General features: G+C 27.4%; 1 protein-coding gene and 1 long non-coding RNA gene across 8 annotated transcripts in view; one reads left to right on the forward strand and one right to left on the reverse strand.

Moving 5' to 3' along the window:
* LOC142324123 (cell adhesion molecule 1-like) overlaps positions 1–16,370 on the forward strand; it is a 508,688-nt gene that overhangs the window by 233,612 nt on the left and 258,706 nt on the right. For all 7 annotated transcript variants that reach the window (XM_075364797.1, XM_075364793.1, XM_075364792.1 and 4 more), the window contains one exon: positions 13,380–13,510. In XM_075364797.1, the coding sequence (XP_075220912.1) occupies positions 13,444–13,510 (67 nt within the window). In that variant the 5' untranslated portion in view covers positions 13,380–13,443. The remainder of the gene's footprint in view (positions 1–13,379; positions 13,511–16,370) is intronic.
* Positions 12,027–16,370, reverse strand: part of LOC142324127 (uncharacterized) — a 415,902-nt gene continuing 411,558 nt past the window's right edge. The window contains exon 3 of the long non-coding RNA XR_012756223.1: positions 12,027–12,238. This is a non-coding gene — a long non-coding RNA (uncharacterized LOC142324127). The remainder of the gene's footprint in view (positions 12,239–16,370) is intronic.

Raw genomic sequence — 16,370 nt, forward strand, 5'->3', positions numbered from 1 at the left:
AGAACATTAAGGATGTCTTAATTTCAAACATCCTGTCCATTTTATACGTACTAAAACAACGAGGACAGCGATGCGTATTTGTATGGACTCCGGGGCATGCTGGTATTACAGGTAATGAAATTGCAGACGAAGCTGCCAGAAAGGCAACAGTCTGCGATGTTTTGGATGCATTTCCTGTAAGAGTGGCAGATGTTAAAAACCGTCTAACAAACATAGTAAAAAACAAGTGGAATGCTGAATGGAGGAGATTAAATACAAAATTAAACACAATAAAATCTTCTCCTTATAAATGGAAAAGCGACTATAAGTTGACTCGCCGTGAACAAGTAGCGGTGACACGACTTAGAATCGGTCATACGCGATTAACAAATTTATATTTGTTAACCGGCGAAGTGAGACCAATGTGCGGTGATTGTAATAAAACACTGACAATCAAGCATGTTATAGAAGAGAGTACCATATATGAGGACCTCAGAAAGAGGTTCCGTTTTAGAAATAATATTACTGCTGATCTGGATAATGGAAATGAAGAAAATATAGTTGCATTTTTTACACGCCAATGGACTTCTTAAAGTCTATAAAAATGAAAGTTTATAGCTGTGACAAAAGAAACTCTAAGCGGTAGTTTATATATATATATAAAGAAAAAATGGTATTGATAAGTTTAATTTTAATTTTAAATGTATGCATATACACATAAGGGAGTCTCGAAACGTGGCACGTATAGTGACGGGAGGTAGCCCTCTTGCCTAGGCCATTTTGGTTCACCTGCATTCAAGAGCAGTGAGTCGGGGTGTGTCCGATGATGGCATGGGGGACCCTCAAGGGTGGATTGAGGGCGCGAGGCTGTGGGTGTACGCTGTGCATGCCTATAGCCTATTTATAAGAAGGATTCAACTGCCACGGCACCCTGGCGCGACTGATATACTGCTCAACGGCGGTTCTGGTCGCCCCGAGGGTGCTTAAACAAACTATAAATGAGACTCGTAGAAGAAAGAAAGAAAGATATGGGTAGGTTAAGTTTTAATTTTAATTTAATGGTCTTTTGGGAACCTATCTCAAATTTTAATATTGGGGCCCTTTACACCCCATAAGTGTTTTGTGATTGTCCTTGTCTTTATATCTTAAATGTTTTGTGTAGTTTGTGCTTTTAAATAAAATGTAAGGGCCCTTTACACCCTTACATATGACGATCCAGATGGTGACAGTAGTTTCTTTTAAAGATTATGACGAGGGCTAATGATCTTACCAGTCGATGCCCATAAAAAATTCAGAAAAAAAATAAATAAATAAGCGCGTAAAACGGGTTGATAACCTGAGCCATTATTTTATTATTTAATGACTTTTCATTATTCATTACTTTAATGGATGATGTTATTAATCGGTACAACTAAGAACAATAAAAGAAAAATTTGGAACTGGAAGGTGAGATCCATACACATTCAGTCGCTGATTATGCTGATGATGTGGCTCTTGTGGCATCTTCAAGAAAGTGCTACAAAACTCAAATTTAACTGTATGCCTCAGTAACGCATACTTTAAGTACCAATTAAGCAAACTAAATCGTCAAAAAAGAGCAAAATAATTTTTGGTTTAAAACAATTTGTAAGTTATAATTATTTAGATTCGATAATTACAACTTATAATAAGAAAGAAAATTAAAAAAGAAGATAACAGAAGAGTTCGGAAAGCAACACAGAATTATCAGCAGTTGAGATACCTCAACTGTTAAATGTAGTTTTCGGACTGTAAACACACATTGTTTCATACTCGCTTGTTCTCTTATACAGTGACAGTTTACCTCGTGTTTCTCAGTCGTACTATTACACACATTATCATGCGTTTCTCAGTCACTGAGAAACACATAGTAATCTAAGTTATACTACTACACAATATGTCAAATATCAGTTATACCTCCATAATTATTTGGGAAATACTGCGCCCGGTTGAACGGATACCAATACCTTTGAGGAATTTAAGTTCGCTCACACTAAAATTTAGTCTTAAATTTTTATTAATACACGATAAATATAAAAATGAATTATCATTGCGCATCTCTAAAAAAACATAAATAACATGATATTGCGTTTCAAAAAAAAAATTAAGTAGTTTCATTCGATTTAGTTTTACTTTCCAATTATCATGTGCAACAAATGGGAAATTCAATTTAAATCAAAATTTCCTAGATAAATAAATAATTATTTTAATTAGGAATTTGAGCAATATTTACTTAAAACATTTTAGATAGCTTTTTATCATCGCTTGACAATAAATAATTTTTCAGTTATATAAAACTAATTTTATTTCTAATTTTTTGTTATGAACATAAAAATAACATTTCTGGATGACAAATAATATTTATTTAAACGTTTAAAATGGATGACAGACTAAAATTTCTTGAAGTAAAGTACCATTTGAAACAATCATTTTGGGAAATATTTTATTTTTAATTCTTTCATTTGTATGTATAAATATGTATTCCATAGATTTTTATTTAAAATTTAAGTATGAAAAATTATTTTAAAACTAGAAGAGATGCATATGATCTAATCCATTATAGAGAAGTTTAATTTACTTGTGTAATTTGAAACAAGAGTTTTAAGATTCACTACTTAATTGAATTTTCTAACTGACAATTTTAATTCTATACTCTTAGAATAGGGCACATTAATTCAATTACAAAAAAAAAACGGTCCATAAGTGTAAGTAAATTCAATGATTCAAGTTATTTGGAATATTTTATCCTTTTTTATATATTAAATTAACTTAGACTTTTTTTACTGCTATTTTACAGATGCCGTCTAAAAATCGTTTTTATTTCATTAGTACGATTTTCAATTTTATAAGTATCTTAAGGCAATCATTTTGCTCGTTCTTTACAGATTAGAGAACCATAAAACTTAAATATATTTTTAAAAAACTGTAAAAAATAAAACTTGTATATTTCATTGGATCGTCATTAAACATCTTTTACGTTACTATTCAAAATCATTACTAAAGAAGTTTAATTCATAAAAAAAAAGTTAATTTTATGATGATTTATGATTTTGTTGTAAACTATTTCATAAAACATATTTATATATAGTGATTCACGAAGAATGTAACAAACTTTTAGGAAACAATCTTCTACTGGTGAAAATAAAGAAGAAAGTTCATATAAATATAGATTTGGAAACCCTTTGTTAGCGAGTTCAGGCTGGCAAAAGATTTCTCCCTGATTTTTGTTCCTTCGGTAAAATTAAGCCAGACTGCTATTCAAGGGAAGTAATATTAAGATGTAATGGTTTTATATGAAATCTGACCTGAGATATTGAGAAAAATATTTCCCAGAACTGTATATTTAGAAGATTTTCAAGAAATCTGGGATAAAAGACAAAAAGATTGAGGTCGAAAAACGAATTATTTTATGTTCGGCGAAAAATAATTGTTTTCAATGGGTAAAAAACCGATAAAGGTTTTTAAAAGACTTGTAGAGAATTTGATTCTAAGTAAAATAGCCTGAATAAAATAATAAAAAAAAAAAACATATAAATGTGAGACCTTCGAAGTTTATTAAAAAAAAAAACCATGTGGCAGATTTTAAGTAGGTATTAAATTCCTCAGAAATTAAACAGCCAATTGCGAACTGATAAAGTTTTTTATTGGGAAAAGTTCACCCAGTCCCTAATGCCATAGCGTAAGGAGGAATCTAAAAAAACTGTAATTTTATCAATCAAACCTGCACTAGACAATAAAAAGTTTGTTCTTGTAAAACTTTTTTCGATCTTCGTCGCAGAGGGCTAGTATCTCTTACTTTTGTCCGGAGATTCTGGGTTTGAGTCCCGTTCAGGCATGGTATTTCTTTACACGGCACAAAAATTAATTTCATTATCACCCATTGTAAGCTGTTATAAGGTGCCAGCCAAAGTAAACGGAATATAGATGAATTAACTGGTGTTGGACTATCTTCCCGCAAGTCAATTATAAACATTCGACGCATTAACTCGTTGTTTCGAGGGTAATAATTAATAATTTTACAAAATAACAAAATATTCTTTCACTAAATAATCTGGTTACAATGATAATTGCAGAAATGTACGAAATGAAGGCAGATTTAATTGCAATCACTTCATAAAGAATAATAGGCAAACTAATTTTAATAAAAATAAATTGTTTTTTAAAAGGTCACATTAAAAATGATTTTGTTTTCATTTTTAATTTACCGCTTATAGTAAATAAAACATAAAACAATAAAAATATAGAATGTTTGTAAAAACTATGTTAAAAGTTTTAGAACATATGAGTCTCGAGGAAAGAAAAACATAAGAAAGAAAAATTTCTTTATCGAACAAGAAGAACGGTAAAGTCTTTGAAGAATGTTTGATTTTGAAAATGGTATTCGTGCGCGATGCGAGGTCAAATAGAAGAAGATTCTAAATTTTCGTCATGTCCTCAGTCGAGTCGTTAGGATGAGGTATTGAAGGAGAGGGAATGTTGAAGGGGGGAATGGAGAAGACAGGAATAAGAGTGTGAGAAAAGGGTAGGAAAATTGAACACGGTTTTCCTATGGCTAGTTATATTTCAGGGCACGATATCGCCTCGAGTGCAACAGGCGATGCCTTCATGTTCACCCCTCTTCTACTTTACGAATACACTTCTCCCCTCCTCAACTCCTCCCACGAACAGACGTGTTCTAAATTTCTTTTACTTTTCACTGAATTGTGCTCCTTATGCTTTTTTGAATGAATTTTCATCGTAATGTATTCGACGACATGAAATCAAATTTAAATAAATAATTTCCTATAATATTTGTTGAAGAAAATAAATTGTAAAACGTTCAGCATTGTCAAAAATTATACCTTTTAAATAATTTTTTTCATTATAGAAAAATCATATTAGGCTTAACCTGGTTATCTAGGATCGCATATACAAGTGTACGCATACATGAACTTCAATTAGCCAAGTGCAAACTTTTACCTATTACACGAAAGTACCCTACTTTTTTTATAACTAGATTATACTCCTGTCATATATCCAATTGATTATATTATTGAAGATTTTAAATTAAAAAGAACTTGTTATTATAGAGTTCAAATAATTATTATACTCGAAAATCCTTACGTCACTCCATTCGTATAATTACATGATAATTTCTGAACAAGTCACCGAATCTTAATGAAATGTTTTTCTATAAAGCATTGCATCAATATGTTGCTTACGTTTGAAAGGAGACTGAGTTCTTTAAGATCTTACCTAATTAGTTAAAAATATATTTTTGTATAAAACTTTTGTCTCATTTGGGTTTGATAAATACAGCAGTAATCAAATAGAATATCACATCTAAATGTTGTGTTGAATCTAGTATATAATAGATATTGTTTTAAGTCAATATATTATACCCTTAAATGTGTTACCAATACGATTATATACATTTTTTTAATAAACTTCATGACATATTCTAACAGTAAAAATAAAGTAACGAAAAAGTACGTATAATGAGTCTGAAAAAGTCTCGTTTTTTGAGGTACAGCTTGCGAAAAATTTCGCCCCACTTTCTACTACAAGGTAAAATTATACCATACTAAAATAATAGAATTTTAAATTAAGGGGTATATTAGATGGTATGTTTATAAATGGTTTTCTCATCTGGTTTCTGAATAAAACCCTCTAATATTTTTTTAAAGAAAATTATAGTAAAAAGAAAAGAATGGTGTTGCAAAACATGTTTTAGTTTTTTAAACAATAACTTGTCAACAACTAACAATAAATTGTCAGTAAATAAATAAAAGTTTACAATAAAATGTGTAGAGTATTTAATTATGAATTAAATGCAATTCAGTTATGTATATAACTTCACTGGTCATAAAAAATTTAAGAAATTAAAATTTTTCTTCACTGAAACAGTACAGGCAGATACGTGGTAAAAAGTTACTGTACTATTAAAAATAACTAGAAAAGAAGAATATTTGTAACAGGAATCAATATAGGTAAAATAATAAAAATCAATTCTGATATATTTAGAACAGCCACTATTTTTTTTAACTTGCGGAACTACCGTAAGGTATTGCTTCAGAGGATGAGATAAAGTGGAAATTTTTAACGCGTCAAAATGCCATGCTTAACTGGGATTCGAACCCGGGACCTCCGGATAAAAAGCTGAGACGCTACACTCGCGCCACGGAGGGTGTAGAACTTCCCGGGTCTTTTACAACCTATTCTGCACGTACAAATAGTGGAAAATTTTCATATAAACATGTCTTAAAACGCTTCCTTTGCGAAAACCAAATTCTCTTTTGGCGATATGAAAAATTTTCTAAAAACAAGATTTACTGTTAAAAAATTAAAAAAAAACTGGAAATTACACAATTTAAAAATAAAAATTACGAGTACTTAAATACTAATCTTTTTATTAATGAACGTAAATACAATAAATAATTTTAAAAATTATTATTTCAAGGATGGCAATAAAACAACATGCTGATCAACAATGCGCAATAACTTATTAGTTTTTAAACTATCCTGAAAGATATATTAAGTACATCGAGTACTGTAATCTGTGGTATCGTTAGCGAAGGTTTCCTGTGAATTTTAGTTTGAACGTGATCGGTTTCCCATTGAAGTAATGCCGTACTTATTTACAACAGAGGATTACGCTGATATAGTATTTATTTTCAGTGTGTGTGTAACAGTAACGCTACAGCTGCTGCAGCAGAATATGAAATACGTTTTCCGAATTGCAGGATTCCAGATCCCAAAACAATTAGCGCGGCTTTTCGCCATCTTCGGGAAACCGGTTCACAACCTAGTATTCGTACAGACAACGAACGATCTGTCCAACATCATTCTGTTATTGATGAAACAATTATCGACGCGGTTCAGCGCAATCCAGGCGTCAGTACACGACGTCTTTCTGAGCGGATCGGAGTTTCGCATTTGAAATTTTGGAGTGTACTTAAACAAAACAAGTTTTATTCTTATCATAAGCAGCCATACAAATCGACAACTCTACAAATATGTTTTGTTCACCGATGAGGCAAATTTCACAGTAGAATGGCGTCAACAACTTACGTAGAAATTTTTTTTTAAAAATTACTTTCAAGAAAATTACTTTTAAAAAGATTTTTTATTTATGCGTGACTAAAAAGAAAATGGTGGAGCACCTTCTCATTTACAACGAATTTATAATAAATTAGAGCGTCCTCCACACTTTTGTTTTTAGTCGTCTATAAATAATTATTTTTCAAAGTAATGTTTTTAAAAGTAATTTTCTTGAAAAGAAAACTATTATTTTTTTATTTTTAATAGGAATTGTTCTGTTTATTTTTATTTATTTTTTTTTTAAGAAAAGCACATTTAAAAAATAAAAAAATATTCTTTTTAAATTGAATTCTCTTTAAAAATGTTATCTTTATTTAAAATACAGTTAGGTCTACAAAAACTTTCTCCCAAATTAAAAAAATAACTCGGAGTAATAACAGAAAAGTCAAGAGACCTGTATTTATATAAAAATAAAATGAAGTAAATAAAGAAACCTAAGGTTTGTAACCTAAAGTTCTCTGGAACAGAAGTATACAAAGATTGTCCCTGGCGGTGGAGGGCCAACTTAAGAGACTGATCAAGGCATTAAAATAAACAAAACGTTTCACATGGACATATGAATCTATCTCACAAGATTCTCCCTCCGTCCGTTATTTTGTATTTTTTCAAATAAATTTTTTTTACTTCTTATGAAGTGAGATATTATTATAAAATTTTGTTTACAATATCTTCTACAAAATAAATACCGGTAAGTTTGAAAATCTTACCTTTAACAATATTGTATTGTTAAATTACTTGTTATTGTTATGGTAACTATTTAAACTTTTTAACTAATAATAACGCCTTAAATAATTTACTTTTAAAGATTTGAGGTTTAGTAGTAATTGTTATTATGAATTCAATGAAAACGAACACTCACCTACGCCAAATTTTTTCGTCAGTTAATAATATAATATTTTACTTTCAAAGAATAAATTAAAATAAATTATGTCTCTTCTTTTATTAGTAAATAAAAAACTAGCAATATACGAGATATAGGGTTTTAGTTGGTTAAAAAACGAGATTCTTATTCATTTAAAAAAAAGTTAAGATGTTTTAAAAATCCTATAATGTTGGAAAAGGTTATCTAAGATTTCTCGTGCCACACAAACATTATTTTCTTAAAAAAGGACTATAATGGCGAATACTGGACGTTCATTATCTTTGCAGTTAGGAGAAACCCGAATTAATCTTATCTAGTTGAGAAACAATCGAAACTTTTTTTTACTTTTTATTTTTAACAAAATCGTAGTAATAAAAATAATTTATCTGAAGTTTATCTGAATTAATTTTTTATTTACTGATAATAGATATGTATTTCTTTTCTTAAATTTGTCCACTAAAAATCGCGTTGTAACTTTTATTTCACCTTATTGTGTTATTTCTCTTTTTCTAAGATTTGTTCATCGTTTCTTTCTTTCAACTACTGGATCTTAATTTGTGTTTATTTTCCTTATAAATCTACAATTTTTTTTTCCTGTACGGCATTTTCTCTTTAGAGATCAATCTTTCTTTCAAGCTTTATTTAAATTATGAAAACTACGTTAATTAATTTTTTTTAAATTAGAATACTTTCTTTAACCGTTTAATAAAACAGTATTTTCTTCTTTCTTATCAAATCGGGCAATTTTTTCACGTTATTGATATATTTTGCAGTTATTCTTTATCTTCCAGGTTTCGTTCTCTTTTTGTGGTCTGACTATTTTCTTAAAATTCTTCCTTAAATTTTTTTATTTATTTTTCCTTTATTGTTTAAGCTTAAACATTTCAATGCGTAAGACTTTCAAGTTTAATTACTTTCTTATAATATCTATTTTTTGTCATTTATAAAAAGGCAATAGCAATACATTTTTATTATTATTATTATTATTATTAAAAAATTCATTATTAAAAAAAATATTTATTAGATTAAAATTTGTTTTTTTTTTTTTAAAATACGCGTATAATTTTTGCAAATATATAAATTAATTATAAAATGACTAAGCGAATTTAAAAAAAAAAATTATAAATAAAGGTATTAAATGCCATATTACTTCAATAATATTGAATTAGAGATTTTAAAAAACAATATTTTGAAAAAATGAACTCGGAACCAAATTTTATTTTACTGAATGGAGAAACTTAAGTGCTCGAGAAATGTTTTTATGTATGCAGAGTAATTCATGAAGAATGTAAAACTAATTTTCAGAACATCTCCTACTAGTGAAAATAAAGGAAAAAATTCATATAAACATACCTTTGAAAACACTTCGCTAGCAAGTGTCGGCCGGCGAAAGATTCCGCCCAAATTTCTGTATCTTCAGTAAAATTAAACCAGACTGTAATTCTTGAACCCACCGGGTTGGTCTAGTGGTGAACGCGTCTTCCCAAATCAGCTGATTTGGAAGTCGAGAGTTCCAGCGTTCAAGTTCTAGTAAAGCCAGTTATTTTTACACGGATTTGAATACTAGATCGTGGATACCGGTGTTCTTTGGTGGTTGGGTTTCAATTAACCACACATTTCAGGAACGGTCGAACTGAGAATGTACAAGACTACACTTCATTTACACTCATACATATCATCCTCATTAATCCTCTCCGAAGTATTATCTGAACGGTACTTACCGGAGGCTAAATAGGAAAAAGAAAGGAAAGATTGTAATTCTTGGAACTCAAATTATGAGATAAATTTAGTTGTTTTAAATGAAATCTGACCCGAGAAATTGAAAAAGAAAATTAGTCCAAGACCGGTTTTCTGTCTACGGTTTGTCGTAAAATAACTTTTTTAAATGGGTAATAAACACATAAAAGTTTTAAGCAAACCTTGTAGAGAATTTGATTTTGAGTACAATAATATGAATAAAGTCTACAGAAATTAAATACGTAAGTAAGACTTTCAGCAGATTTTAACAAGGTATTAAGTAAAATAAAATGTTAAGTATTACAAAACAAAAGAATAAAATATTTTAGAAAAATAAACAATGGAATGAAAAGTCAAATAAAATAGCCTATCAATAAAACGATTTATTAGGCTTACTTAATAAGTTAAAAATTAATTTTATCTAAATTTGAATTTATTTCATAAATTGACAATTGTAACAGCTGATTTTTATTTTCAAAAATTATCGATATTTATCGATATATTTGATAAAAATTAAATGATTGAAATTATATTTAAAAAAATGTATCTCAATTTGACCTTCTATATAAATCTGTCAAAAATGTTTTAACCGATTCTTCACTTCAATGATAAGCTATGTCAAAGTAAAAAAAGTTTAGTTTTCATTGTTAACGACCAAGTACGTTTCAACGTTTTTGTCCATTTATAATTTTATTGACCACATATACAATAAAAATTAAAATAAAAGTTTACCTTTTTACTTAAAACTTATGTATTCAATTTTAAACAATAAAACTCTATAGCTAAAGTTATTTGTTTGAATAAATTTTAGTTTTGTTGTTTGAAATCGTAATATGGGTTGCGAAATAACAAAACTAATATTATTTTGTCGCGATAAATTTATGCTTTTATGCATAAACTTTTTAACACCACGTAAAATTTTTGTTTAGTTTTTTTTTTTTTTTTTATTATTAAATAGTATGGAAATAAAGCATTTATAGGCAAGTTAAAAACAAAATTTTTTATCACAAAAAAAATAAATTAAGAATAAATGTTTACAATTATTATATTTTTCAAAAAAACTTATTTCTAAATAAATCCATTTTTAAAATTATGTTTTTGAAGCAAAGTAGAAAAAATTAATTTAACAAGCAGTATAAATTATCAAATGGAAATTGTATGCTCTGCGTACGTACATTACTTCCAATAAATCAAATGTGACATTACGTGAAATTACAGTAAATAATAATATAAACAATATATTACCCACAACGTAAGTTACATTATAACATACCACGTTTTTTTTTTCAAATATATGTGAAATGTTACGTGACTTTCCGATTCATAACATTTGTATTTTACACAATAACAAACGTGCGCGCGCGCTCATACATACACACAAAGATAAATTTCCAAATTTCTATTCCTTGTTTGATTTATTTGTTTTAATTTAAACTATAACGTTTGAAAAAATACAACACAATGCGATTTATTTCATATTTAACTAAACTTTAACCAATAAATATTGTTACCAATGCTATACTTTGCGCGCTATCTTTGCCGTTGAGTTTGAAATATAACAATTCGCTTCAAAATAACATTAAAAATTTGGGGTGATATTATTTTTCTTCTTAATTATTATCCTGCAATGCTATTCAACTTCATTTTATATTTTATATTAATTTCATTTATCTTCAAAACACTTGAAAATAAACTAAACAAAAGTACATTTCTTAACTTAACTCTAATTTACGTCTATGTGAAATGTTAAAATATGCTCCATTAAATTCCTATTAAAAAATGTTTTTCATCCATTGATCTTGATCAATATGGATATTTTTAAACTAACGGATTCAAGAAATAATTATTCTAATTAGAAATTTAAAAATAATTAAAATTGTGTATGTTCGTTTCAATACTAAATAAGTAAACGTAATCAATCGTTTAAAATGATCATTAGTTTAACAAGTTTTTGAAACAACAAGCGTATTTGAAAGGAAAAATTAGATTAAAAAAATGTAACGTAAGTGTCCGCAGAGAATAAAAAATCGTCAAACAAGTCGCTAAACCTTCCTATAATTTTTTTTTTTATCTTCTACTCAAAAATGTTTCAATCTCTATCATATAGATTATTACTTCAACTTTCCATTCAATACAAAATTAGCAAAATTATTCTGGTGTAACGTAACAGAAGGGCGTAAGGTAGAATTTCATAAATAGGAGTAATCCTAAACGTATCTTTAAATATTCACCCGGCCTGTTATTAAATAATAAACGTCGCTTTAGCAGTAGAAAATGAACTCTGTAGGTACGGAAGGCAATAATCGGGTATAATAATTATTGTTAATAATATAAAATATCGTACCTGATCATAAACCATTCCAAAATTTATTTCATTCCAACAGACACTAAAATTTACTGTAAAATAGTTTTATTCCAGGTGCAAACACATCAAAATGGCAGTTTCACATCGTAGTTGCACTACGTGTATCTTCAATGGTTATTACCATGGTATGACTTACTAATGAATGTTACAGAAATATAATGAAGTAATATAATATTTTATACACGTTTAATGAATATCTGTAAAATAAATACAATTATTATTATTATTATTATTATTATTATTATTATTATTATTATTATTATTATTATTATTATTATTATTATTATTATTATTACTATTACTGTAAATAACTTGAAAAGGTAATTTGTGAACCTTTACCAGTTTTGATTGTTTATTTTGGGTGAAGATATTGGATTGTCAAAAGTTGAAAAATATGCCATCAATAAAGAGAAGTAACCTTTCTTATTATTCAAAGTCTGCTAAACGAATGAGAGAATGTCTGTCCTTTCAAACAGGTGAAATGCATGATTCTCAGTTAGCTATTGACTGAGAGCGTTACGCCCGGACTCGAACTGTAGATTCGTCTACAGAAGGAGCGTATCAGTGCTTCTACGTCAAGAACGATGTAAACGTTGGAAGAAAGAGAGCTTTTCAGGTTTTAATTTTTATTTATCAGTATTATTCTCACAACCATGAGGACAACCAAAAAATTGGGAGTCCAGGGTCAGAGCCTCCAGGCTAGTTGGGAAGGACGAGCAAAGCGAGCTCAGACTGCTAGTTTAAAATTTTTATTTTATTGTTCCATTTTCCATTAGAATTTTACGACGTTTATGGCTTTTCATTACATGTAAACGTTTTGTTTTTGTGCGATAATGTTTATGTAGATTTTAATATAAAAAAAAACAAAAAAATAAAAAGTAAAATAAAGTTTAAAAAAATTATAAAACTAAAATAAAACACTACAAAAACTTATATAAAACAGTACAAAAGAATAACAAATTTTAAAATTTTTTATTCAATTTTTTGAAGTCAATGCCAAATAATTGAAGGTTACAAAGTAGTTACTAGTTTGTTATAATTTAAAAATATAAATAAATATTTTTATTTTTTTTTATTTTTACTGTTTGGTTTTTAATCTGGGTTTTATTATTTTTTTTAAATTTATTACATTCTCTATTGATATATTTTTCTGTAATGTCATGAATATGTAAACTAAAATATCTAAAAACTGTAACTTTAATGTATTGTTGTATTTAAATAAATTGTTAACAACTACTTACAGATAATATTTTACATTAAAGAACGGTATTTTATTAAGTAAAAATTATTAGTTTTTTTTTTTTTTTTTTTAACATTGTTTATAACTTTCTTTTACAGAGCAGTAAACGGTGACTGCAGGATGTGATCATCAACAATATTACATGCGAGTTACAGATTGAAAATGAAAAAGGAAGAAATATTATATCTATTATTCAAACTACTCACTGTATTGTTACTTGCACCCCCAGGTAAGAATATTTATTCCATCATGAATGATAATTATTAGCATTATTACAATTCATTCCTCCAGTCATCAGTTAATAGTAGCTAATATTTAGTATGAAACCACCATTCAAATTAATACAAAAGTTTTCCTTAAAAACAACGTTTAAATTACTTTATTGCCTAACACTTCGAACCCTTTTTTATAATTTACCCCGAACATAAAAGTATAATTTAACCAGACAGAAATCGTGATCCCGTTCAACACGGGATGACACAAATTATTTCATAAATTATATTTATTTTATTTTTAAAAGATAAATATATATTTTACTAAAATGCATTCTTTTGGTTGAATAAAATGCAGTTTTTTTTACTATAACACAAAAAACAATATTAAATCGAAACATTGTGAATAGTTTACTTCAAGGTTTTTTTATGAATTTCAAAGGGAATTGTGCATTGTTCATTAAGAATTCCCTTTGAAATTCATATGATTTTATGTTAACTATCATAAAAGACCATCGTATCTGCAAATTGTTTGTAGTATTTTCTTTTTGTAACACAAAGATAAAAACAGAATATTATAAAAGTAAATAAATAAAAATTATATGTAATCTTTATATACAAATAATTGTAATTATCATCATTATTATTATTATTATTATTATTATTATTTTTATTATTATTATTATTATTATTATTATTATTATTATTATTATTATTATTATTATTATTACTAACCTGTAGAAGGTATGCAATAATAATTTTGATTGTTTTTTTTTAATGTTGTCTGCTCCATTTAAAAATTACTTGGTTTGGCTTTTTTCTTTTATTTTAATTTTATTAGTCTGCATAAAACATGTAATTAATCGTTTTATTTCTTCCATTTTTAGATCAGCTATTATTAAACTGAGTTAGATTTTTAATTAGGTTTTAAATATTTATTTAGATTTTGTAAAAGCAACGGTTAGTTAACAGAAAACGTGAACAAATTATACAGTTGGAAAAGAAATTTAATTTTCTTTATAGTAAAATATTTTACTATAGCAAATTGGTATTCTTATAACAAGTTCAATTGAAAAAGCAGAAAAGTAGAGTGCCAAAAAAAAGAATATTTAACGGATATGAAACGAAACTAAGATTAATGAGTCTTTAACTAATTTTCACTCTAAAATGGTTCAATCTTTCTACATTGTAGGAAGTTTAAGTAATTGTACGCATTTGTAAATTAATTTTCAAAATTACTGTGTATTTTTAGCTGTCATGGTTGCTTAGTGATTTATTATTCCTAGCGTATTGAAAGTAAATTAGCAACTATATTTGTACTTTAATAACTTAAAATATTTGTATACGTAAGCATTTAAATTTTTATATGTTTATAAGTTAATATCTTTTCAGAAAATATTATTTTTATATTTGAATTTCAGGCGGTAATTATTTTCACAAATTGAAATACAAGAATTAATAGATATTGTTAAAATTACGGTAATGTTTTGAGAAAGACGCTATGTAAATGTATAAGTGAGAGAAATAAATGATCCCCTGTCTCATTTTACTGTGAGATTTTATTTTGTTGTCTCATTTTTGATTACTGTCAGATTTTTTTTTTATTGTCAATTGAAAATCACATATACAATTTTATTCAACATATTTATCCTTGATGCAGCTAGCAAAAGAAGCCTTGAGCGCTAGCCGCGTGTTCATAATAATAGGATGATTATTAAAAAGAAGTAATTAAAAATACAAAATTTAAATAAATGAAAATACATGATTTTTGTAACATGATACATAAAAAAAAAAAAAAAATTAAATTGAAAAATTAAGTAAAATAGAATAGACTTAACAGAAAATTTACATAGAACCAGAATCTAAAATTATTTAAATTAATATTGAAATCGATAAAATAAAATGATCTAAAGAATGAGAGAAAAAATAATAATTTCATAATGGAGAAATAAAAACTAATAAATTATACGATAACATATGATAAGACACCAAGAAATATTCATAAAATAAGGCAACTGAAAACTGTTTGAATGAATTTATACATCCTTAGCATTCAATTAAACATTCACAGTTATATATATAATTTTTTTTAATGTAAAGTAGTATATTAATTTATTTTGTTATACGCTATTCATTATAATATGTTAAATTTATTTTTATTCCTGTGGATTATTTTTGTATTTCAATTTGGTAATTTAAAATATACATTCTGTTTCACCCATTCATCTATTTCTTTGATTAGATTACTTTTTATTATTTGACTGTTGAAATGGTTGGGGACTTTTAGAGAATACACTTGTGCAATACGTAAATTGACGTTTGCAAACAGTTAATTTTGAACAGTATGTAGTATAAGTATTTGTTACTGGTAAACGAGTATTGTACGGTGTATTTTTGAATTCAAAATTATTTATGTATTTATTTATGTGTAATATTATTTTCTTGACATATATCTGTCTCAAAGCAGGTACTTTAAATTCTTCAAATAAGCGTGTACCGGGATATAACCTCGGTCTGCCGAGAGCTGCTCTAATTAAATATTTCTGGATAATAAACATTTTATTAAGATTGGTATTATACGTTCCTCCCCATATCTCGATCCCATATTGAAAAAGTGAATGAGGATATGCAAAATATATAATTATTATTTCAAGATCTTTAAGGTTTATTTTGTAAAAAAGTACGTATTAGGTATTTTTTGATGTTAAATACGGTACACTGACATTTCATTTCATATGATCATCCAATACTAACAGAGATATTTTATTGACCTGACTTCGTCTATGGACTGACAACGGCAGTCGCTATTTATCGATTCGCTATAATTTACTGAACACGTATATAATTTTAGTTGAAATCCACGAGAGGGTTTCCCGG

The sequence above is a fragment of the Lycorma delicatula genome, chromosome 4 (assembly GCF_047948215.1).
Source record: "Lycorma delicatula isolate Av1 chromosome 4, ASM4794821v1, whole genome shotgun sequence".
In the NCBI taxonomy this organism is placed as follows: Eukaryota; Metazoa; Arthropoda; class Insecta; order Hemiptera; family Fulgoridae; genus Lycorma; species Lycorma delicatula.